Genomic DNA, 26566 nt, shown 5'->3' with positions numbered 1-26566 from the left:
GAGCAGGGACTCCCCCGTCCCAGATGAGTGCCATAACCACTAGGCTATTGGTTCTTCTGGGGTGGGTCTCTCTCCTTCTGATTTTTGACTCAAAAATCCATCCTGAACCCGAGAAATTTTTCTTGACAAAGTTTTGTCGAACTCGATACATTCCGGCAAAAAGTTTAGCTTTAGACCAGGGGTCGGCAACCTTCAGAAGTGGTGTGCCAAGTCTTCATTTATTCACTCTAATTTAAGGTTTCGCATTAATACATTTTAACGTTTTTAGAAGGTCTCTTTCTATAGGTCTATAATATATAACTAAACTATTCTTGCATGTAAAGTAAATAAGGTTTTTAAAATGTTTAAGAAGCTTCATTTAAAATTAAATTAAGATGCAGAGTCCCCCAGACTGGTGACCAGGACCCAGGCAGTGTGAGTGCCACTGAAAATCAGCTCATGTGCCACCTTTGGCACGTGTGCCATAGGTTGCCTACCCCTGCTTTAGATGAATTGACATTTTTTGACAAAAAAATCCAGACCAGATCTAGTACCGAATTGATTTTACTTCAGATTGTCAGACTGAGGATTTTTTTCTGTTCTTTTCTCCTTATTGATAATTTGGAATGTTGCATATTCCTTGTTTTATTACAGCAAACTGTTTCCTAAGGGATGGCTCTTGTAAGGGAGCCCTCTTTACTTCCAGTCTGTTGGAAGTAGGATTCCTCCCTCAATCCCGTGCTTGACCAATTTACAGAGAGCAGCCTCTGGTTAAAGCTATGTCTACTCTGTCAGTCGGAATGAAATATCTTTCTTCTGTTGAGTCTCTTAGAGTTCATCAACATTTCTTCTACAAACAGGATTTTGGTCCAAAATGGCCTTTTAAAAAAAACAACCCCAAGGAACTGTTGCCAAAAAAGGTTACTTTTTTGAAATGTTTCATATTGAACAGTATTGTTAACAAAAATGCTATAAAAAGCATAATCAAAATGGCTATTGAAACTCTGCATTTCCATGTCTCAGCATGTTTGGGTTTCTTTTAAGTTTATGAGTTTTGGATAATTGCAACATCCGTGTAATGTTTTACTTTAAATTACCGATACCTACTCTTACCTTAACATCATTTTAGTTTTTGTCTGGGAATACTAGTGGTCAAGGGTCAGCTCTAGTGTCCAATAGCATAGTAATTGCAAAGCTCAGATACGTGTTTGGGGGAGGAAATTTTCCAGACCAGATCAATATGGCACAGTATTCTTAACAGTTAAAAAAAATTTCCAAACAACAAACCCTCATGCCTCTCATAGTTGCAATTCCATTACTATGAAATTAGCCATGGATGATGTAATTGTGTAATGACATATGGAATAATCAGTTTTGTCTCCCACAAAGAAACTAACAATTGTGAAAGTTTGTCCATTGTTAAGAATTTGAAATGCGCTTTAGAATGCTCTTTGAATTTAATAATATAGTAATGAACAGCTAATAGCATAGATCTTTATACAGCAGTTGCAGGTGTATAAACAGGTTCAAAACGACTGACTGGTGTGCTGAAGTGAGAGATTAGCAAACATGCCTCCGTGGAACAACCAAACAATTAAAAAAAAAAAAAAAGATGAGGAACATATTTTGGCCTCTAGCAGATAAATAGGTTCTTGGACCATCATTTTCTGCTGGAGGAATTGCCAAAAAAAGGTGGCAAAATCCAACTGGAAAAGAGGGCATTTGGAACACAAATCAGGAGCATATACTGCTGGTTGAGAACTGAAAAAGGAATGCAAACTTGTTGATTTGCTACAGATAATTTTGATAATCCAGGGGGTGCTAGTAGCTGCAATGGCAAGCAAGAGAGGGACATGGTACCAGATCTGGGCTTCTCTAAACTCCTTGGGTTCCAATCTTAGAATTCTTGGGGACCACAGATGTAAATGGTGGAATCTTGGGTTGAACATAAAATACAAACTGGGAACTACTGCAAGGCATCAGTAGTAACCCCACAGCATAGCACTGGAAAATGGAGAATATGGGCACATCAAAGTCACCTAAAAATTATGTCACCACTTCAGTTCTGTTGCATAACAAAGAGAGAATTGAAGGGGTTTTGAACAATTTTGCTTTAGGCAGACTCAGCGAAGGCTTCAGAATAATTCTAAATATCCTGAAAACCCTATAATTTTAAAGTTTCAGAATAGCTCCCACTCTCCTGATATTGACTAATTTTACATGAAAGGGATTATTATAAAAATTGTAGCACTTCACATTTTTTAAAGGTTGTAATGCAATAACTAAGTCATAACATGAAGACTGTGTGTATTATATATACATATTTGTGTGTAACTTGTATGTGTAGAAGTGTGTGTGTGTATAAAAATATGCATGCAATGCTTAGAATCTCATAACTAGACAAATTTCAGACTAGAAATTAGCTACATATTTTTAACAGTGAGGTAATTAACCATTGGAACAATTTACTCAGGGATGGGATAAATTCTCTGTCACTTGAAGTCTTTACATCAAGATCATATGTCTTTTTCTAAAAGATCTGCTCTAGTTCTACGAGAAATAAAAGGCTTGATGGAGGAATCACCTCATGACATTCTATGACCTGTGTTATGCAAGAAGTCAGACTAAATGATCATAATGATCTTGTGTCTTTTGGCCTTAAAATCTATAAATATGTAAATTGTATGTATAAAAAGAGATCCATAAAGAGGCACCTTGGCAGCTCCATAGTTAATTTTACATTGGATCTTACACCTAAAGCAGGATTTAAATTCCTGGGATTTATATGCACATACATTTCATTACCAAAACTGGACCGTTTTGAAGAGAAGATCCAATCTGAGTTATCTCTCAAACTTCCGCTGGATTCAGCAGTACTTCTGATCTTCTAAGCACTTTAAAAAATCACCCCATTTTTAAAATTTGTATTTAGGGTCTACATTTTTGGGGAACCCCTGTCATTTGTGTTAATACTCTTACACTGAACTTCCCATGTTAGTGAACTTCAACAAAATACTCATGCAGCGTACTTTAAAAAATAAGCTTGCAGACCAAAAGGATGTAATTCCCTTTACTTATCATGTTTTCGTATTCCACCAGGGAAACTGATGGCGAATGTGTCTCCACTATATATTTCCAGGCATGGAAAAGATACGGTGATGCCAGTGAGAACTTGATCCTGGTAGCTCATTGTGGGCTGCGAGTAGCACAGGGAACTTGGGAGCAGTTCAATGCTTCAAGAGAAGTAGACAAGGAAAGATAGGAGAGTCCTAGTGCTGTGAACTCTACCAGGTGTAATGTCTCCCTGCATTCCAAAGTCAAGGAGTAGGCAAGGCTACCGGGTCTTCATCCCTTCTTAATCCTTCAGGAATCTCTTTGTAAAATAATGTTGACTTTCTGGAGAGGGAGGTTCAGGGGCTCTGGTCCTTTCCTCTTCCTTCAGCTGAGCTTTCCTTCTGTTCCTCATCTGCTATGCTGATGGGGATGTTTCTCCAGTTCCCTGGGAGTAGCTACCATTGGAGGAGATCCCATTTTTTCCCTACCAATCCCCTTCTGAGGGCATCAGCCAGCTTGAATTTTTGTTCTCAGTGCAGTTAGTGCTGCTCTGACCTTGCTGATGATATCATTAGCAACTGATAGTACTGAGGAGAGCTTCTCCCTACGAAAGAGGATGGACCCTTGAGAGCCCCTGAACAGACTAAACTAACTTTCCTCTTCTTAAAGCCAAGGAAGATTGGCTTGTTCCTCTCCACAGCTCTAACTAGGGAGCATCCGCCAGAAAGCCTTTCCAGGAGGATTTTCTCTGTAGTTTTTCGGGCCACCTTCCCTATTTTTTCCTTTTCAAAGCTTTTACCAGCCTGAGAGCTGGTTGCACTATTTTGTCGGTACAAACATGACAGATTGGGTTTCAAATTGTGTTCTACTGTACTTCACTGTCTTCCTTCCCTCTTTATGCTGAGAGCTTACTGAACAGCTTTTTCTCAACACATGACCTTCCAGTGTGAACAGAACATGACATTCCAGTGTGAACGGAGCACTCACAGTGCCCAGTATAGCTGCCCAGGCATTTCTTTTCGTGGACCCCTTTGCGGAAGTGACGTGCCTCTGCGCCTTGTAGAGGGGAGCAACGTGTGTTACAGGCTAACTTTCCTATTATCACAACCCCATTTATGAAATGTAAAAATCTATTGGGCCCAATTCTGGTCTGGCTACTTTGTTCTGCAAAGTAGTCCCAAAGCTGGCTTATCTGCCTCTGTGAGGATTCCACTTGTATACGCGGGGTACCTGGGTGGCACAGATATGGCATATGTCCCTAGGCCACAACAGCCTCTACTATCTCAGGCATAGGGATGTTCCTGAGCGGAAAGGGTGCAATCTCCAGGTGCTGAAAGACACTTGGGTCAATGGGCAGATGACTATCAATTAGGACAAACTTGAGGCTTCTGTAAATTACTGGACTGGACTGGACCAACCCCAGTATTGAGAAGCATGAAAAAATGGCCTTTGCTTCCACACCTTTGGAGTGAGTTGTGCAGGCCATCCCAACTGACCGCCAGTAAATCCTTGGTAACCTCTGCACTAGCCTGAACTGCATTTATTTACAGAAATGTATTATGGGGGTTTTTTAAAGAAAAAAATAATACTTTTTTAATCCCTCGGCCTATAAAGCCATTAAATCCCTTTGACTTAGTTACTACAAGTCCAATTGTACAGGGTTCAGGGGGAAAGAAGAATTGCAACTAATTAAAACTCCTCCAAAGTGGTCTAAAAAGGTCTTTTTATTTAAACAAAAATCAGTTTTGCAGTTTAGTTTCTTGGGACTTTTAGGACTAGAAGGATGTGCTCTGTGTCTCATTGGAAAACTGGGAGTTTTCCTTTTCTAATGGAGAGCGGGGGAAGGCTCCCATTTCTAGCTCTGTAGGCTGTGAGACATCAGACCTTATACATGTCATTGAGTAGGACTAAATATTAGACTAGTGCAGTTTTGGTGGTAATGAAGGAAGGATACATTTGGTTAGGAGAGAAGGAATGAGACTTCTCTAGCACATTGTTTGTTTAGGTTTTTTTAAATGGCAGCTCTTTGTAGCTGCTCAGGGATTTGGAATGTTGGAAGTTGTTCTGGCACAGATGGATTAGTGGGTAGAATGTAAGTGAGGCGGCCAGAAATCACATGATAAATGTAGCTGACCGTATGGTTTAGCAATTTATCACACTGTTATCACTCCTCTGTATGTGTTTAGGAGTGAAAATTCCATGGATCAAGACTATCAAGGGTTTGATCCTGCAAGGTGCTGAGTACCTTCCATCTCCATATAATTTCAGTGAAGGTTGAGGGTGTTTAGACCAGACCACAATGAAGCAGTTTAACCAAGTTAGCGTGCCTCATATTAGCAGCTGTCAAGCTATTCTCCACAGATTTGACTACAGATCCAGGTGCAATCTAGATGGTTAGTCAGGGAAGATTGGCTTGTGGTGTTTTTACCTTTCTGTTGAGAATATGAATGCCAAAGAAAGGTATTGTGTCCTGCAGTTCCTGTGGATCAACAGTGATATAACATGAGACAAATAACACGCCAGTACAGGATGCTGCATCGAAAACTCCTACCTGCAGAGATGCTAAGTTTGACAATAGGTTGTAAAGGTAGAAATTTATTAAAGGGAATATTGCCTTTATTTATTTGGACTTATTATCCTGCTACTTCTCCATCTTGAATAAAATCAGATAATACAGTAAAAAAATCCATTATTCAACATATTTGTACACTAAACAGTATGATTTTTTCCTGGGTTAATGGCGTATTGATGCTTAGTACTTTTATTTCATTTTTGTCTATATTATGTTCTCAAATCTATGTGATGCATTTTTATGTAGCAGACTGCTAACACATTCCAATCTTTTTAACGTTGCAGTCCACTCATGTTGCCCGAGCCAGCTTCCAGGTTGATGCATTTGGGTCATCATTCATTCTAGATGTAATGCTAAACCAGTAAGTATTGACTGTCTTTTATTTTGTATTTGTAAAGTGCCTAGCACAATGGGATGCCTATTTTGGTGGTAATGTAATACCAGTAATAAGTAATATTGGTATGTATCTAGTCGATTTGAAATAGTATTTGTTTTTTCTTGCTTTGTCAAATATCTCTGTATATTTTGGCATATTTTCAAATATTGCTACTTATTAAGAACCTTATCGTAAGATGTTTTGTAAGATATAAATATTATTATTTAGTCTGCAATTCTGCAATTGATAGTGTGCAGGCAAACTGCTGTGGCTCATTGGACAAAGAGCTACTGAAAATTGGTAGCTATTTGCTTTTTAATCCCTGCATATATTATGTTAGAGGTCCATTAATATCACTTATAGCTAGTTGTCGAAAGCCTAAGGTGAATGGTGTAAATGATGTTTCTGCAGATAAGTTCCTCATCTTTTGAGAAAAGAGAAGCATTATAAGACATTAGCATAGTGAATTTCAGACTAAAGAAAGTGATTGAACAATAGCAAACTTATAAATTAAACTTGATACTTAATTCTGATACAACAGATTTATTTTGGAATATTCTCATCTGACAAAATTGAAACATTTCAGGTGAACGTATCAATATGGTAGAAATTTGACAAAAATTATTGATACATTTAAATTTGATAAGGTTGAAGCACTTCATTTAGACTTTTATGTTCTATCATAAGAGTAAGGGTTTACAGAAAGTTTATGTTGTTTAAAAGCATTATACAATGCATGAAGATCAACCTTCTACAGAACAGAAGTAGCATATATTGTGTGTGTATGTGTGTGCATATGTATGTACATATAAAGGTGCACATGTTCAGATAACAAAGGGTGAAAACTTGGCTCCATTGAAGCCAATGGAAAAATTCCCATTGACTTCAGTAGGCTCAGGATTTCAGGTGTAGTGTCAGCCTGAGGATTGTCTAATAAGAAGAAATAAAATATTAATAGTATTTGGAAAGATAAGCAGAGGACATTATTTTACTATGAACTTCTTCAATAGCTCTTTCTATTAAAGTTATGTGTTTACTCTTTATGGAAATATGTTGTACATTTAAATATTTAAACTATTTGAAATTAAGCTTATTTTAGGATAGGATCCATTTTTTCCCCGTAAACAGGGGTCAGATTGTGCTACCTATTTTTCCTTAAAGGGCATTCAATGAGCATTGGAACTGGCCTAATGTGAGTAGCCAGTCCTAAGAGATGAACTTCGATGTTTTTCAAAATCTAAAAATGTATTCTCTCTCAAACCAGTAATATAATGTAAATGAAATTCTGTCCCCAGTTTCCCCCATGTAGTGATGAAAATGAAAGTGCTGTTTGGCCTGTAATATGACATTTTATGCAAGGTTTCAGAGGAACAGCCGTGTTAGTCTGTATTCGCAAAAAGAAAAGGAGTACTTGTGGCACCTTAGAGACTAACCAATTTATTTGAGCATGAGCTTTCGTGAGCTACAGCTCACTTCATCAGATGTTTACCGTGGAAACTGCCACAAGTACTCCTTTTCTTTTATGCAAGGTTTCAAAGGGGCTTCTGGAAGTGCATTTGCTTATGCACAAATCTTATCAAATAAAAGGAAGGACTAAGGATGCCAGAACAATGTGGAAAATGTATTTTTAATGTATGTCCCCAGGAACAGATGTTATATTCACAATGATACATATTTTGTCTTTACTATAATTAGAGTGAGTTCTTGCTTTTATTTCCAAACTTGTATATTACATTTCTATGGCAGCATCAGACCTTTATGTATGAAAAATAAAAACTTTTCTGAGGGGTTTGGGAGAGGAATGACAATTTTGTGTATGCAAAATTTGTGGACGGAGTTTTGGAAGCCAGTTTGGAAACTTGGCCCTCTTTAACAAGGGCCCTCTTGGCCCTTGGAGGGGAGGGATAGCTCAGGGGTTTGAGCATTGGCCTGCTAAATCCAGGGTAGTGAGTTCAATCCTTGAGGGGGCCATTTAGGCATCTGGGGCAAAAATTGGGGATTGGTCCTGCTTTGAGCAGGGGGTTGGACTAGTTGACCTCCTGTGGTCCCTTCCAATCCTGATATTCTATGATTCTATGATAACAATATATTTGAAAATCAGTTGCCTGTCAAGACAAGTTAGAGATTAGTTTCCTCTTCACTAATACCTAAAACAGTGCTGATGCAGGCATGTGTTGGTGGCATCATCAGCTCTTGCTGGCCCTGGTATTTTGGGGAGTGTCAAGGAGATAATTTTGTCTTATCCAAGCCCCCACAAACTTTTGGGGTTACATTAATTTAAATTAGTAGGTGGTAGGAAGGGGCAATTTTTGAAGCCTCTTTCAGTCTCCTCTGTTCCAGAAAACATGGATCTTATCTGCCTTTGCTCAGATGCCTTGGTGTTGGGAGCAGTATAAAAAAACCTGTGCGTCACAACCATCATCTGAAAATTGTAGACAATTCTCCAGCTAAGCTGGAGGTCTTGGGGCTACTTCTTCCTTGTTACCCAAGGGTTTAGTATGGATTCTGGTGATTTTGGGGTTATATTCTATTTTTTTCTCTAGTTAATTAACTATACATAATGTGCAGTAGCCACTGGTAGAAATATGTATTCACAATTGTGATTCCATTCTATTCCCCAACAGAAATAAGAGGTCATCGGGGAAATAAAATAAAGGAAAATAAATTGATTCAATAAAATTCACTAGCTTAACAGTTTGGATATTTTCTTGCATTCGTTCCCTTCTCCCATTTTTCATCCCCTGCTTTTTCTTTCTGTACCTCTCCAGATTCATTGTATACATCTTCATATCATTTTCTCATTTCTGATTACTGTTTTTTCTGTTTTTTCATTACTATCTTTCCTTTCTCCCTTGTTTGTGTGTTTCTTTATTTGAAAATCACCATTCTCTTTTCTTTATTTTGTCTGTTTATAGTTGCCCCATTCCTTCTCATCCATGCCCTGATACCCTCCCTCCTATTATCTTGTGTCTTCCCCTTGCTCTCATCTGTATTCCATTGTCTCTTCACATTCCAGCATCTTTATCTCTCCCCCTCAATCTTTTGAAGGTTCCTATATTTCTCTCTTTGTTCCCTTCCCCCCACGACAGCCCTGTCTCTTCCTCCCCACCCCAAATGTTTACACACTGAATATCCTCTCCCCTTCTGGCTTCTACATATGATGCTTCCTGGCAACCTCTACTCTCACAAGTGTTCACCCACCTTTCCCCTTATCCTCTGCATTGCTTCCTCACCCCTCCCAGAGTGGCTGCCACTGTTGAATCTGGGAGTAAAGGGAAGCAGGGCCTCCTGTTCCTTTGCCTCTTCCACCCCCCACATCATTTGTCAGCAACTACAGGCTAAGCTGGCTCCTCCGCTTTGTTGTCCCACCCCTTGTAGCTGGAGACCATTTTCGTAGCTCAGAAGAAGAACTGGATTAGCTGTGAACAGCTGAGAAGGAGTTTGTGGAATCCTTTCACCACTAGTGAAAATCTTGGTGCCCTTCCCCACAAAAGTAGAGTTCAGTTTGGGCTCCTTCCCCTCCATCAAAAAATAGGAACTGATGGCCATGGGCTTCAAAAGCCCCAAAGGCCAGCCTTTGTTGCCTCTAGTGTGGCTCATGAGTAATCACTGGTTTTTAGAAAAAATTACTCCATCAGCTGTCAACCATAGAGCTTTCTTTATATTTTGAAGGTGATCTCTGCAACAAAAAGGGCTAGAAACACACATTTAAAAATACAAACAAAAACAGATGGGGACTGGCATGTGAAGGGTTGCTAAAAATTGAGGGCCCTGAATGTGTGTGGGTGTTGACCAGTCTTTTGAACAGGAAAGTGAAAGAGGAAAAAATGTTGCAATGTTTTGTTATAACATGTTGATTTACTTCAGAATTTAAATCTGTATGCATATGGTGTTTATTGTGAATCTGGAGCAGTTTTAAAATGCATTTTTGTTCATATGTAATAAATGTGCCTTCCTACATGAAATAATGTTATGTTATGAATGTTATGAATAGAGGCTTTGGGGCTGAAAATCAGAAGTTTGATGTAGGTTTCTGTGCAGTCAATGTTTTTTCCACTGTATAATTTTTTTTTAGTTGCAATAATATCTTTACAGTACGCTTTAATAAAATACTGTGTCTCTTTCAAGTTTGTCTGTTTAGCCTGCTAAAGCATTTATGAAAAAGCTTTCAGGCTAAACTAGCTGTGTTTTTAAAAGGTTCAATCCCTCAGGCAAGAGTTAGAAATGCATTAGTGGCATCAGTGTTTTATGATACCGTTGCCTCCTATGGATTCATTCCATGGTTGTTGTCATTATTGTTTTTTTCAGTGTTATCAAATCAAATCTCAGAATTCACTGTTAGCGGTGGTATCACAGTGCTGCTCCAGGCTTCCCTACTTCAGAGCACATCTAAATCTGGCGATCAACCCAGAATCATGTGTGAGATGCATAACAATTAAGTGTGCTTGGTTTTTTTTGTTCCTTTTCCTTCAAGTTTGTGAAGCTTGGTTGGCATCTAGTGAAATGGTTATTTCTTAATTTATGCCGAATATTTCTGTTAAAATAGTTAATGTGACCATTTATACTTCCAAGTTAGTTTGTAATGATATCATTAAGTAAGAAATTGGATCGGAAAATCAACATATTTGAGTCTGAAGCATTTTTAGTCTTGTGAAGCAGGGTGTCATGTGCTATGTGGGACAGCCAGCAAAACCTTGGTTTGCTCTCTCCCCCTCCCCCCCCAACTTTTGGGCATCTGTCTAAGGTGTCAGATTTGGCTCAACCCAATCTGCTGTGCTAGGCCTTTTAGGAAGGGGGAGGCAGCTTGTCTTGAGTAGCCTCTTGCACTACCGCTGCTCTCTGCACTGCTGGTCAGGAAGCTGCAGTGGTGGCCTGGATTGGAGCTGAATGTGGAGTGACAAAGCCCTGATTCCTGCCCTAGGCCAATCATTGGTGAGATCCCCACCATAAACCCCATCCACCTGTCTGCCCTCCTCCGGGATGGAACGGGCCCACCAACCTACCACAAGCAGCCACAGCCTCAGCAGGGAGGCATAAGTGGGGGTTCCTGACACAACTTTGTCCCCCCAGCCTCCTTCCAGAATTTTTCTGAAGTGACCCGTTGCTGTGAAGCGCATACATCTGCCTTATAAGAACTGGGCCAAGTGTATCATCTGTTTATGGGGAGCTAATCTGTCACAGAATGGATTGAAAAAAGCTCATTAACTGGATGGGAAGGGGGCAGCTATAAGATTGTTCTACAGAACAGTAAATAGGATTATCTATAGCAAGATTAGTGACTGAGAGTTCAAAATGTGGAGGGATTCTCTGAGGGGAAGTACATGGAAAGCTTAGAAAAGGGGGGTAGAGACACCTCATTCAGCACATTTTCTTTAATATACATATAACTGCAAGGTAAGAATTTTATTTACCTTTCATACTCAGAAAAAAAACAAAACAAAAAAGCCATAGGTGTTTTTTTAAAGCTGGAGAAGGACTAAATGAGGTGGATTGCACGGAGTGTGTGAGCTTCACCCCTCCAGCCCATCTTAGGCCATGTCTGCACTACCAGCTAACTTGGCACTGCTATGATTGATGCAGTGGTGTCGATTTAGCAGGTCTGGTGAAGACATGCTAGGTTGATAGCAAAGCAGTCTCCCATCGACTGTTGTATTCCATCTGCCTGACAAGAGTAAGGTAAGTCGGCGGGAGACACCGCTGTAAGTTGACCTAAGTTATGTCGACTTCCATTATGTAACTTACGTAACTGAAGTAGTGTAATTTAGGTCAATTTACAGCTGTAGTGTAGACCAGGCCTTAGAAAAAGCACAGGGGCCTGCTGACTTAAAATGCAATGGTGGAAAATCTCAACAGTGGGTGTTGTGTGAACGTACCGGTCGTCACAAGACTTGGGGTGCAGAGCTCTACTTTAGCCAGCACCATCTCCATTAGAGGCTTTAAAAGCCTGTCTTGGAAGCAAGCCATCATTTTATAGGCAGCCTGTATAAAGATGAAGGGTTTGTCTTTATATGGTCATGGTAGCCCACATGCAGAAGGTCGCTATGTTTTGAACAAACTGAAAGTTATAGTAGTATGTGTATTATCACTATTATTTACTAGTGTGGGGATTATTTACAGTGATGGGATATGGCCATACCTCTTCTCTGCCATTACCTCTTCTTTGAGACATTGTGTGCTCCCAGGGGGCACCAAGGGACCAGTCCCTGCATTCCCCTGAGCACCCGGATGGCAGTTATAACAGGTCATTGAGCAGGTTGTGCAAGAGGAGAAAGAGGGGAGAGAGGATCCTTGCACTCTCCCCTCACCTGTGCACTCATGTGGGGCTCTGTTATATCCTGGCCATAAATCTAGAGTAAGATACTAAAATCAGTGGAATTGCTGTGTGTAATGGAAAGCAGAATGTTTTCTTGGGCTCCTGTATGAGATTAAGATGAGCCAGCAGCAGGGAGGCTGATCTGGGACTTAGAAGACTGGGTTCAGTTCCTTGCTACACCAGAGACTTTCTGTGTGACCTTGGACAAGTCACTTAGCTTGTTTGTGCCTCAGTTCCTCATCTTGTAAAATGGGGATTATAGCACTTCCCTACCTCAGTGAGGTGGTATGAAAACAAATACATTTAAGATTGTGAAGTGCTCAGATATTACAGTAATGGGGTCTATCTAAGGGTCACAATTCAGGGCAGCTGCACCTGTATTTCCCTCAGTGGTTCATCAAGGGCACCCACTCTTGGCTTTCAGCTCCCCAGCTGTTCCCTCTCTTGGGTGGAGACACATGTCCATCTCTCTTCTGACTGCAGTATTCTCGGGCTGGACAGTTCCCTGCCTTCATTGTGTCATTCCCAGCACAGATAGGTTGCCCTAGGACACCTGCCTGCTTTCTGTTCAGAGACAGGTAACAGTGTAATTGCTACAGATATATACTATTACACAGCTCTCTCTAAGCAAGCCTACTTTATTCTTAAGGTACAAAGCATTACAGAGAAAACATAAAAACAATAGAAGAACCTACATGCATGCCAATAAGCTTACCAGAGCTCATCCTAACTCTCACATGGGCTCTGGCAAGTGCAGTCTTTTAATACACTACCCTAGGGGCATCCTTGTGGTTACAAGTTCATCAGAGCTTCAGCTCAGAATTGGCACCCAATATTATAGGGCCTCAGCTTGCCAAGACCTTGAAATCCTTCTCTAAGAATTGGGGCCCTTCATGGACCAGAGGTTCTGTCTATTTGCTGGATCAGGAAGTAGGCCTTATGTCAGCCTAAACTCTGGCTTTTTATCCAAAGCCTGAGAGAATCCAGTTTGAACTAGAATATTTGTGTCTCCGCAGGCTGATAACTGAGAAAGTTCATTACCGTCCTCCCACTAGAGAGGGTACATACAATTCCATAATAACACATACGCCATTGCATGTTTAATACAATTCTCCCAGAGGTGTTAACTCTAATTCAATAAGTTTTAACTTAACTCAGTAAAGTTTATCTTAATTAGATACGGTTTGTTCAGTATATTGCAGAATATTGTCCATCTGTCACAATAAGTACTTAAGTTAGATATGCAGAGAACATTGCTCGTAAGAGATGAGGATAACTGGAACAAGAAAGGTATTTTGAAACAAGGCTCAAAGTCACCTCGCAGACTGTAGAGTATAAAATAAAACTGCATTAGAAATCAATAACAACAATAAAACATGGGATGTGAAGCACTGAACAAGTATATTGTCACCAAATGTCTTTTTCTTTTAATTTATCGCCAAACATACAAAGTCATAGCAGCATTCACTAAATAACAATTAAAAAGACATTTGGAATTTTTAATGTTTAACTTCCGTTATTGTTAATGGCACTTAGAAGGTAAATAGCACTACAGTAACTAAAAACCCATTCAAACCACCAAACAAATTTTTGTAGTCTGTGATGAGAGAGAGAGACAAATATTGCACATTCCAAGTGGGAATATTTCTTATGGGAACATATTTCAACCAAGGTTTTGCAATCCTATGTCAGATCATAAGCTTCATTTAAAAACAAAACAAAACAAAATGAAAGACAATTTAAAAGCCAAAAGCCAAGTTTTTTTCCCTATGAGAAGACAAGCTGCTAAAACCTTCTTGAAATTTGTATTGGCAACTAGTCACTAATATTATTATAAAGGTGTCGTGTAAACCATGAATGAAAAATTTCTAAGAGTGCCCTGAATCAAAAACTTTTGCACACATGCAACTCAGATGGATATGGGCGTTGACATGTGCAAAGGTATACCAGTTCTCTACAGGTAAGTCTTTATAGTATATCCCCAGTCTTGAGTCTTCACCTACAGCACTTGTGAAGCAGTTAAGTGATTTCAGACTGTGTGCTATAGTCCACTCCTGGGTGCCTCACACAGGACCACATGACTGTTGGTTCTGGTGTAAATACTGGGCCAGATTCTTCTCTCCATTATACTAGTGTAAATCCAAGGAGAGTTGCTGGGCCAGATCCTCCTGTGTGGGTGAGTTGTGCTCAGGGCGAGACTTGAGGAGTCACCTGGTAGGGCAAAGTTGGCTTCAAACCGTCTTTGCTGCCCCCCCAATCCTGGGTCTACTTGAAAGACAGGCCAGTCCCCTAAAAGCTGCTTTAACCTATGCCTGGCTGCATGTAGCCCCAGTTGTTCTAGCAGCTGGGGCTCAATGAGTTGAAGATGCATCAAAGTTTGCCCCTTTCTCATGCTCCCTCCCCCAAGCACTGGTGCTACACCACCTGAGAATTCCCATGTGCATGGGGAATCACGAGGGGTCAGATCCTGCAGCATCACAGCTGTTTTGTACTGATAGCGAGAGGTTGAGGATCTGGCCTTGCTCTATCTAGTATAGTTACACTTTGGGCCAGCTACTCTTTTATAGCAAGGTCCCTTTGTGCCAGTCTTACAGTGTTAAGGGTGTGTGTGTAATTCACACACACTTTAAGGTCCAGTTTAATGCCAGAGTGATGTAAAGAGGCCTTAATGTAAATGAGAATCAAGCCCTTCAGGTGTGATTGGTCTAAAGTCTTTTGCTATATTTTTGTAACAATTTGCTTATGATTCCCAATCCAATCAGTTTTACTAGACCCTTGCAGAGTCAAAACCCTAGCTGGCTAGTTTGAGTTATGCTTTCATAATGCCATTTTGTAAAGTAATTCATCCCACGCTCATCTTTAGAGGCAAACTTATATAACACCCACCTAAAAAACAATCTTACCAAATACTTCCTCCCTCCCATCATTGCTTTAAAGATTAATGTTCACTAGGGTTAACTATTATACACCCCAACATACGTTAGCATGTTTTGGAATCGTGTTGTACTTTTTTTGGATAAACTGACTTCAAGTGGCTCAATTTTTATTTTTAAAGTTTGTATCATTAAACATATCTACTGTGCAGAAATATGATTACTGGTGCCAATGCTTCTTGGTGTATAGTAAGACAAAATCTGAGATTTTATTTGTGATCTCATATAGATTCTAAAGCCCAATTGGGACCATTGTGCTCATCTAGTCTGACCTGTTGTATAACACAGGCCATAAGTCCTCCCTGAATTTCTTATGGACTAGAGCATATATTTTAGAAAAAACATCCAGTCTTGATTTAAAAAGTGCCAGTGATGGAGAATCCACCACAATTCTTGGTATGCAGTTCCAATGGTTAATTACCCTCACTGTTAAAAATTTTGTGCCTTATTTCTAGTCTGACTTTGTCTAGCTTCAACTTCCAGCCATTGGCTCTTGGTATACATAGAATCATAGAATATCAGGGTTGGAAGGGACCTCAGGAGGTCATCTAGTCCAACCCCCTGCTCAAAGCAGGACCAATCCCCAATTAAATCATCCCAGCCAGGGCTTTGTCAAACCTGACCTTAAAAACTTCTAGGGAAGGAGATTCTACCACCTCCCTAGGTAACGCATTCCAGTGTTTCACCACCCTCCTAGTGAAAAAGTTTTTCCTAATATCCAACCTAAACCTCCCCCACTGCAACTTGAGACCATTACTCCTTGTCCTGTCCTCTTCTACCACTGAGAATAGTCTAGAACCATCCTCTCTGGAACCACCTCTCAGGTAGTTGAAAGCAGCTATCAAATCCCCCCTCATTCTTCTCTTCTGCAGACTAAACAATCCCAGTTCCCTCTGCCTCTCCTCATAAGTCATGTGTTCCAGACCCCTAATCATTTTTGTTGCCCTTTGCTGGACTCTCTCCAGTTTATCCACATCCTTCTTGTAGTGTGGGGCCCAAAACTGGACACAGTACTCCAGATGAGGCCTCACCAATGTCGAATAGAGGGGGACGATCACGTCCCTTGGTCTGCTCGCTATGCCCTTGTCTGCTAGATTGAAAAGGCCTCTTACCAAATTTCTATTCTCTATATAGGTACTTATAGATTGTATTCAGTCACCCCTTAACCTTCTCTTTGTTAATGAAAGAGATTTAAGCTCCTTGTGTCTTTCTCTACAAGACATGTTTTAATCCTTTATTATTCTCATGGCTCTTCTATGAGCTTTCTCTAATTTATCAACATCCTTCTTGCAGTGTGGACACCAGAACTGGACACAGAATTCCAGTAGAAGTCATACCAGTGTCAAATAGAGACGTAATACAACCTCCCTACGCATACTTCATATTCTCCTGTTTATACATCTAAGGATCTCAGTAGCCCTTTTGACCACAGCTTTGCACTGGGAGTTCATATTCAGCTTATTATCCACCATGACCTCAAAGTCCTTTTCAGAGTCACTGCTTCTCAAGATAGAATTCCCCATTCTGCAAGTCTGGCATGAATTCTTTGTTCATAGAAGTATGACTTTATCTTTGTCCAGATCAAAATGCATATTCTTTGCTTGCTCCCACTTACAAAGCAATCCCAGATTGCTCTGTATCAAGTGACCTGTCCTCTTCGTTATTTACCACGCCAATCTCTATATCATCTGTGATGATTTTATATTTTTTCCAGGCCACTGATAAAAATGTTAAATAGAGTAGGACTAAGAGCTGATCCCTTTGGGATCAGTAGAAATACATCTGCTTAATGATTGTTTCCATTTACAAGTGTATTTTGTGACTTGTGAGCCAGCTTTTATCCATTTAATGTGTGCCATGTTGATCTTGTACGTATTGTTCAAGTTTCTGAATCAAAATGTCACGTGGCACCAAGTGAAATGCCTTACAGAGTTCTAAGTACATTATATCAGTCCTTCTACCTTAATCAGCCAAACTTGTGTCATCAAAAGAAGCTATCAAATTAGTTTAACAAGATCTAATTTCCATAAATCCATGTTGGCTGGTGTTAGTTAGATTACCCTCCTTTAATTTGTACTATGTAATGTTCCATTTTGTTTCTTCTAGGTTTTAAAAAGGTGAATTGCTCTCAATAACTGTATTAATGTAATACAGTGGCCACCACCCAAGCACCCCCTTGTGGCCAAAGATTGTTCTATGCATGCTGCCTCTGTTTTCCTACTCTTCACTGAGCACCAAAGATCTACCTCTTTCTCCCTTTCTATCAGGGGCTGCTCCAGGAGCCTGTGTTCTCCAGTATATGGGAGATGGCAGGGCTTCTCCCCATCTTAACAAGCACTTATTGCCATGCCCAGTCTCCTTTAAGCGGATTTATTTGTCCAAACATAAGCACATAATAGACAAAAGTAATTCCTCAGTTCACCCTTTGTCCTAGGTTGTCATAACCTCTCCTCCGAGGGGTCTCTGGTAATCCTGTTTCTTGAAGCTTCCAAGTTCCAACCAGCTTCCCTTCTCATAGCCAATTAGCTCTGCTCCCTCTGGAACACTGGCCCCAGTGCTACCCCCCTCAGCATCTGAACCCTTGTTCCAGGGATCCACCACCAGAGTTAGCTCCACTCCTCTGTGTTTCCTCTCCCCAGGCACAGCTTGCCCCAGTCATTTCTCCTCTTCCTGCCCTCTGACAGGCCTGTGTAGCCTGCCTCATTTAATTTGCTCAATAGGTCTCACCTGCTCTGACATTGGAGCTGGGCCTGGTGTACTCACAGGGACCACCTACCTTCTGACAATGAAATTTTAGGTTTTGAATGTTGTTATAATTTAGTCTTCAGTTACAAAATAAATCTGACCATCTTTCCCTTTATTAATGCCAGTACATTCATTCACATTTTAACCAGGCCCTATGTTCTTTGAAGAAATATCTTTGGCATTTAAACACAGCAGTATTTTACATTTTCAGAATCACAGCTGAAGGAATTGTGAATAAGATTCATAAGATTTGCTTCCCTGGATCCTGCCTGCAAATTGCACTGAGATATTGCTGGCTCTTATGATGACATAAATCACAAGAGTGAAGCACTGGTGTTTTTAGTTTTAGAATTTTATGATGTCTCTGTGTTTGGGGAGCATTTGAATCTTCTATTTGTTTATTTTACATCCAAACTTCAAATGTTGCTCTCAGTGAAGTTAATGGAAGATCACAACACAAGCCTAAGGGGGAAAAACACAACATATTGGGGTTTATTTGTACTTTGCAAGTATTCATGTGAAATGTAATAGTGGTTGAGGGGCAAAGACTTCTGTTCATTAATCCCAAATCAATGCCCATTTATAAAAGTCATTATTGCTGTCAGTATGACATTGTTACAATACTACATTAAAGCCTGAGCTCACTAAAGTGAATAGGAATCTTTCCATTGACCTGGACTGGAAGTGGGTCAGACCCTTACTTTTTCTATAAACAGTAGTTTCTAGGGGCGAAATCTTGGTCTCATTGAGATTGATGGGAGTTTTACCAGGATGTCATAGAATCTTAGAAGATTAGGGTTTGAAGAGACCTCAGGAGGTTATCTAGTCCAACCCCTGCTCAAAGCAGGACCAACCCCAACTAAATCATCAAAGCCAGGCCTTTGTCAAGCCGGGACTTAAAAACCTTTAAGGATGGAGATTCCACCACCTCCCTAGGTAACCCATTCCAGTGCTTCACCACCTTCTTAGTGAAATAGTTTTTCCTCGTATCCAACCTGGAACTCCCCCCCATTGCAACATGAGACCATTGCTCTTGTTCTGTCATCTGCCACCACCGAGAACAGTCTAGTTCTATCCTCTTTGGAACCCCCTTTCAGGTAGGTGAAGTCTGCTATCAAATCCCCCCTCACTCTTCTCTTCTGCAGACTAAATAAACCCAGTTCCCTCAGCCTCTCCTCATAAATCTTGTGCCCGGCCCCCTAATCATTTTCATTGTCTTCCACTAGACTTTCTCCAATTTGTCCACATTCTTTCTGTAGTGGGGGCCCCAAAGCTGGACATGATACTCCTGGTGTGGCCTCACCAATGCTGAATAAAGGAGAATAATCACTTCCCTCAATCTGTTGGCAATGCTCCTACTAATGCAGCCCAATATGCCATTAGCCTTCTTGGCAACAGGGGCACACTGTTGACTCATATCCAGCTTCTCGTCCACTGTAATCCCCAGGCCCTTTTCTGCAGAACTACCACTTAGCCAGTCTGTCCCCAGCCTGTAGCGGTGCATGGGATTTTTCCGTCCTAAGTGCAGGACTCTGCACTTGTCCTTGTTGAACCTCATCAGATTTCTTTTGGCCCAATCCTCCAATTTGTCTGGGTCACTCTGGACTCTGTGCCTACACTCCAGTGTGTCTACCTCTCCCCCCAGCTTAGTGTCATCCGCAAACTTGCTGAGGGTGCAATCCATCCCATCCTCCAGATCATTAATGAAGATGTTGAACAAAACCGGCCCCAGGACTGACCCCCGGGGCACTCCACTTGATACTGGCTGCCAACTAGACATTGAGTGGTTGATCACTACCTGGTGAGCCCAACGATCTAGCCAGCTTTCTATCTACCTTTATAGCCCATTCATCCAATCCATACTTCTTTAACTTGCTGCCAAGAATACTGTGGGAGACTGTATCAAAAGCTTTGCTAAAGTCAAGATATATCACGTCCACCGATTTCCCCATATTCACAGAGCCAGTTATATTATCATAGAAGTCAATCAGGTTGGTCAGAGAGAGCCCCCCTGTTGGCTTAAGTACTCCAGCCCCTGTGAGCAGTAGTAGCTATGTCGGCAGGAGTAGCTCTCCCACCGATGTAGCACTGTCCACACCAGAACTTAAATCAGCATAAGTTATGTCACTCATGGGAGTGGCTAATTCACACCCTTGAGCAACATAATTTACATTGATTTAAGTTGTAGTGTAGCCTTAGTCTCAGATCTTGCACTTTTTTAGCAGTTGCTGACTTGAGGTCTCCTGGTCCCATTGATATCAATAGAAGTTTTGCCTTTGACTTCATTGGGTCCATGATTTGTCCTATATTGCTGCTTGTTTGATAGTAGAGGAAAGTTTAACTGGTGCCTACAGAAAAATTTGAAAGTGCTTATTTGGCATATTCGTTGAACTGAAAAAGGAAGCAATTTCATTCAGTTTTATAATGTATCCTATATTATTTTGTGTGTCAAAGTGCATTTCTGTGAGACTGTTCTAAGTACCTGGATGAGAATTCCCCTGAGGCTTCTGAAACACCACTTAAAGCACAATGATCCTTGACTTCCCATATAAAAAATTTAACAACATTTATATAGGTATACAAAATCTATGTCCTCTCTTTCTCTTTCTTAGTGATAATGTACTAAACCATAAACAAAAATATTGTTTACCGAAAAGGTCAAACCATTAAACAACAAAGTATATTGCATACTTTACTGCTTTTAGTTGATTGCATAAATTGTAAGCAATATGTGTTGGTTTACGGTGCAGTGATTGAAACAGATGTTGGAGATGGGATTATCAGCACCAAGTGAATTACATTTCCAAAGTGCTAAATGATTTCATTGAGAAAAATAGCTAAAGGAAAATAAACATTTTACTTTGAAGACTTTCTTCACAATAAGTTTATAATCATTTTGAAGACATGTTGGTCATTTTACTACTACAGTGATTTTCATTGTTTACTGGTGACAGTGCCCAGATTTAATCTGGTTTTACTTTTTTTCTGTCACTTGGGAGATAAGTATTGTTAATCCATACAGATAAATAATGTATTACATCTATGATCTCGTTTAAAAATGGCTTTGGGCTCAGGGACTTAACAGTTGATTATCGTATGTTGTTGCCCAATCCTGCAAAGTTGTGAGCATCTCTAAATGCCATTGACTACTGCAGCAACAAAAGCCCGTGGGTAGTGTGGGGATTTTTTTAAATTATTTTTTTAGATTTAACTATTATATTGAAATGTGGATTTTACAGGGAGAATTTTTTTCTGAACTTATCCCTAAAAATGGAGTTATAGCTGCTTATACGAATAGTGAATTTGGGTCACAAGAGTCACTGCTCATAACGCTCCTGAGCTATAGATAATACCATAAATCCTTTGTTGTGACTTCTTGGCTATATATACTGTTCAGTGTGGAATTTTGAAAACACCATGGTAATCATAAAAGCCACCTGAGGTGATGTGAGAACACTGTGCCTTATTCACAATTCCTAACTTGTATTTTGTGTACTGTCATTTACAGAGCTTTCCTTCCATGAATCAGCAGGTCTCCTGCCTGCTGACATAATTATTCCCTTGATAGCCTATTCTGCTGCTGCTCTGTTACCCAACCACCCTCTGTTTTCTACCTCCTCCCTGCTCTAGCATCATTACTTTTTCTCCTGCTCCCCAGTCTTCCCTGAAGCCCCTATTTTCCTAAAATCTTTTCTGCTCCACTCACTCAGGAGCTTTCCTTTTAAAGCTTGCTGTCTCATTTGCCCCATCTCTGAAATTGTTCTCGCAGGGTACTTGCTGCTTACCCCAAACCATAGCAATTTTCTCAAAATTTTCACCCTGGCTTTTAATTTTGGTTGCCCAATTTAAGAAACCTGAGGCATGTTTTTTTCTGGGGTGCCAACCCCTTTTTGTTTCCATTAGAGATTTTTGCACCCATATAAAGCCCCATTTGAAACTGAGGTAAGTCACACCAGTGCACTGCATATACACTGGGCATTTTAACTGTGGTAACTGCAAAAATCCCTGGTGTAGACAAGCCCTGAGAGTTGTGGGTGTGCTCATCACCTCTGAAAATCATGTTTCTGAAGTAGGAAACCCAAAATCAGAGGCAGACACTGTTATTTTTAATTTAATGAAAAATGTAATTTTCATTTACAAATGTAATCAGAAATGATGCAGGAGAGTGGGTTTGTGTGTGTGGGGGGGAGAGAAAACCTGGATTTGGGCTGGAAATGGCCCAACTTGATTATCATACACATTGTAAGGAGTGTGATCACTTTAGATAAGCTATTAGCAGCAGGAGAGTGGGGTGGGAGGAGGTATTTTTTCATGCTTTGTGTGTATATAAAAAGATCTTCTACACTTTCCACAGTATGCATCCAATGAAGTGAGCTGTAGCTCACGAAAGCTTATGCTCAAATAAATTGGTTAGTTGCTAAGGTGCCACAAGTACTCCTTTTCTTTTTGAGAAATGATGAAAACCTTCTACAGCTTTTTACATAAAAGTTAAAGGCTGCTGTGACAAAATGCCATTGAATCCAGTGAATATTCAAACCTTCTCATGTAGTAAATATTTTTCTTTAACAGATTTCACGTGGCCATACATTAAAATAGCAAAAGCATTAACTTTAGTCATGGTGGCTTTCACCATTTAATTTTTCATTTAAAATAGCTTAATCTAGAGCATCTAAATCTCAAATAAGCTTTAATAATATGAAATAAGTGTTAATAGCGTTGTGGATAAGTATTTTGAAAAACCATAGCCAATTGGCATTTACTGGACATTATGGGCCAGGTTTTTTTTAAAAATGACCTCTAGATCTATTTAGATGTACAAAAAGATACACACATCACTTTGTGTGTGCAAAATCTGCATTTGGGAACACAAATAGACATTCATAGATGCAAAATAGGTTGATATATAATTACTTTTGCAAACATGTGCAAATGAGTCAACAGAATAGTGGAAAAAGGAGAACGAGTTAACACATTTTATTTAGACTTTTAAAGTCTTTGACAAACTAAGTAGTACTAAGAGGTGAAGTAATGTCATGGATTAGAAACTGGCTCAGAGATAGAAAACAAAAAGTAGGAATGAGTGGTCAGTTTTTAACATGGCAAAAGGTTAACAGCTGGGAGCTCCAAGTCTTGGTCTAATATTGGTGGTGTTTAACACAATTGTTAACAATCTGGACTAAAGGGAAAACAGGGAGGTGGCAAAATCTGCAGGTGGCACAAAATTATTTAGGGTAGTCAAGAGACAGCACACTAGCAAATGAAATTTGGTGTTGAGAAAAGTCAGGTGGTACCTACTGAAAGGAATAATTTAAATTATGTATACATATGATTGAGTTCTAAAATAAATGCCACCACTCAGGAAAAAGACCTGCATGTCATTATGGATAGTCAGGCAAAACTTCTGCTCTCGCTATGGAGCAGTAGCCAAAATAGCCAACAAAATGCCCAAGGAATAGGATAGAATATAAAAATGAATATAAGATCATGCTCTTTTATAAATCAAAGGTCCTCTGGAATGCGGTGTAGATTTCCAGTCATTCCACTTCAGAAGAGATAGAAAAGGTGACAAACATGATTCTGGGGGGATACTGAGTGCCCTCAATTCCCATTTAATCAGTTAACTTCAATGGGAGGGGAATCCTCTGCACTTTATAGCATCAGGCCCCAATTTTGCACTTAAATAATGTTGTCAGATGAGCAATGGGACTGATGTTGGTTTGAATGGAATCTTGTCAACCCTTTCTGTTGGAGGGAGAATCACTGAAAAGCAGGGTCTCTAGTGGGGAGGGGAGGTTTGGGGGAATGAAAATAGTGGACATCAACAGGACTCCAAGAGGGAATTGGTGACTAAAATTATTTTGGTTAAAGATGAACAAGTGCGTGCGTGCATGTGTGTCTGTGAAAGAATCATATTTAATTTTCTTTTTGAAAACTTTGGGAATTTATATATGAAAATAATTTCTGATGTAAAGTTATTTGTGTGGCAAAATAAGTAATTAAAATTTCTTTTACTAAGGACATGAGCAAGAATAATATGAAATGCATTTTTATTCTGCAAGACTGAGAATTAACATACAGTATTAAAATCTTACTTTGATATCATATAATACATTGCAGATGGCATATAGCAATGCTGGACTGTGTTGCACACAAATTCTATTGTCTTATCAAAACAATAGATTCTATTGCTTTCATCACAATTTCTATGACAAAGATAAAGGGCTATTCATAAATTATACAGAGATTTGGTTCTCTGGTCAAATTTGTAATCTTTTAGTTTCTTTTTTTATTTTGCCAGTATTTGTAGTAAATTTGTAGTAATATTTGTAGTATTTATTTGTAGTAAAATGTACTTCTGACTTTAAAAAACAAAACTTTGAGCATGAAGGGTTTTGCACATATCACACTAACTGAGTCACTTCCTACTTATATTAGCAACAGAAGTATCTTCAGCATGACATCATTTTGCCCAGTGTTTACTGGAAGACCACTTCCACCACTCCCATGCACAGAACAAGACCGAATCCCAGGTGATGGTGCACACACCAGTAGACTCCCAACCAGCAGTGAGAGCACTGGGCTGAAGGTGGCCACTTCATTTGTGGTCTATGTCTACCCATTCCCCTTGCTTGGTTTCTTCAGAGCCCAAACGGGAATGTACACTGCTATTTTTAGCCTTAAGACAGTTGACCTGGGCTCTGAGACCTGCTTCTGTGGGGTTTTTTTTGTTTGTTTGTCTGGTTTTTTGCAGTGTAGACATACCCTCACATTTCACAGGAAGGGTGTTGCCCAGGGATCTGAGAGTGTTGCTCACATGTTACTGTTTGTTTGTGCCCTATGGCTGATATGCAAAATATTCCCATGTAGATTATTCCTCCTTTTCATAGGAAATGTTCCATAAGGGTAAATATTAGAATTTAGGCACACACTAGGATTGCTTTTGTAAGGTATATATGCACTTGTTTGGGAGATGGTTGCACTGTTACTATCTGACTGTTATATATCCCATGTAAACCCTTGGCCTCCTGCAAAAATTTAACAATAAAGCTTTCATTTTTATATAATTCTGATTTGAGCAACTCAGGATACACTGTATATCTTTCTCTAAAAGATTTCAAATATCTTTGTTTTCTATTTTGTTTTACTTGCTTATTTTCTGTGCTCTTATTAAATGATGGTAAATGAACCAAAGAATCAAGCACTGAAAACAAAAGTGGTATATTTGCAATGCATTTCAAATAAGGCATGAAGTCACAAAGCTGACTTCTATTAATGAAATACAAAACAATTTGCGTTGCATAAACACATCAAAATCTTACTTATTCAATGAAATATGCGATCATATTAATCCTTAATAGCAAAATGTTTTAGATACATTATTGAAGAGAACTATATTTTTAATATCCTAGGCCACGTCTACACTAACCGCAGGATCGGCGGGTAGTGATTGATCTATTGTGGATCGATTTATCTCATCTAGTGTAGATGCGATAAATCGATCCCTAATCGCTCTGCCGTCGACTCCGGAACTCCACCACTGCAAGAGGTGGAAGCGGAGTCGACGGGGGAGCAGTGGCCGTCGATCCCACGCCAGGAGGACGCGAAGTAAGTGATTCTAAGTCGATCTAAGATACGTCGACTTCAGCTACGCTATTCTCGTAGCTGAAGTTGCGTATCTTAGATCGATCCCCACCCCCAGTGTAGACCAGGCCTTATTCTCCTACTCCAGCACACAAGTAAGTTCTTGTGGGGAGAAAAGCCTCATATCAACTGAATAAAATACTGTCTCATGCTAATAGCTTTGTATTGTTTAGAAAAATAAATGTCAAAAAGTTAGAAGGTATTTATCTTGTGCCCTCATTCTGTTCCATTTACTTTATTTCTGCCATCCGAAAGAAAGCAATTCTGGCAATTCTGTGTGATGCAGAGTGTGATGAGAGTTCATTTTGTACTTTTATTAAAGATGACCTACAAAAGGATTTGTTTTGTTTTAAAATTGGACTTTGTACCCCTGTTTATGATGTACAAAGAGGGTCTGAGAAGTTGGTTTTCCCTCTCCCCCTTCTCCTCCAAAAAGTTTTTCTTTTTTTCCCCCGCTTGTTTTTCTTTATCTTAGAAACCTCAGCAATGTCAAGTCTGGTCTTTCCTGAATTTGTCCTAGGATCTGTTGGGGGAGTGAGTGAGTGTGTGTGTGTGTGTGTGTGTATCTCAGATCATGTATATTGTGAACACTCTTTGTACATTGTAAAAAAGGGCACAAAGTCCAATTTAACTCAGCCATACTGTTCTCACCTCTGCTGTAATGACATTGTAACCTTCTGTGCTGATACAATATATTCTTCTAAATAATACCCTGTATGCTTTTCGAGTTGCTTTTACAATCCATCAATCCATCTCTCAATGTAAAACTCCTACTGAGGTGGATAAGAAAATATTTAAGGTTAGCATAAAAACCAAAGATAGGAATTTACTTCAGCACAAACCAGAGACAGAGTTTGAAGTGCAAGGAGCACAACTGATTTTAAGCCTTTAGTTAGGGGCCACTGAATGTTCTGTGTTGCAGGACCTAAAATCCTGGGTTACTGAAGTCAAGG

The 26566-nt window shown here is 39.8% G+C and overlaps 1 protein-coding gene across 7 annotated transcripts in view; it reads left to right on the top strand.

Moving 5' to 3' along the window:
- Positions 1-26566, top strand: part of ADAM22 (ADAM metallopeptidase domain 22) — a 195213-nt gene that overhangs the window by 18549 nt on the left and 150098 nt on the right. For all 7 annotated transcript variants that reach the window (XM_048838070.2, XM_048838074.2, XM_048838072.2 and 4 more), the window contains exon 3: positions 5890-5966. In XM_048838070.2, coding sequence (XP_048694027.1) covers positions 5890-5966 — 77 coding nt within the window. The remainder of the gene's footprint in view (positions 1-5889; positions 5967-26566) is intronic.

This window comes from Caretta caretta, chromosome 2 (assembly GCF_965140235.1).
Source record: "Caretta caretta isolate rCarCar2 chromosome 2, rCarCar1.hap1, whole genome shotgun sequence".
NCBI classification, from domain to species: domain Eukaryota; kingdom Metazoa; phylum Chordata; order Testudines; family Cheloniidae; genus Caretta; species Caretta caretta.
This window is presented reverse-complemented; position numbering and strand designations above follow the sequence as displayed.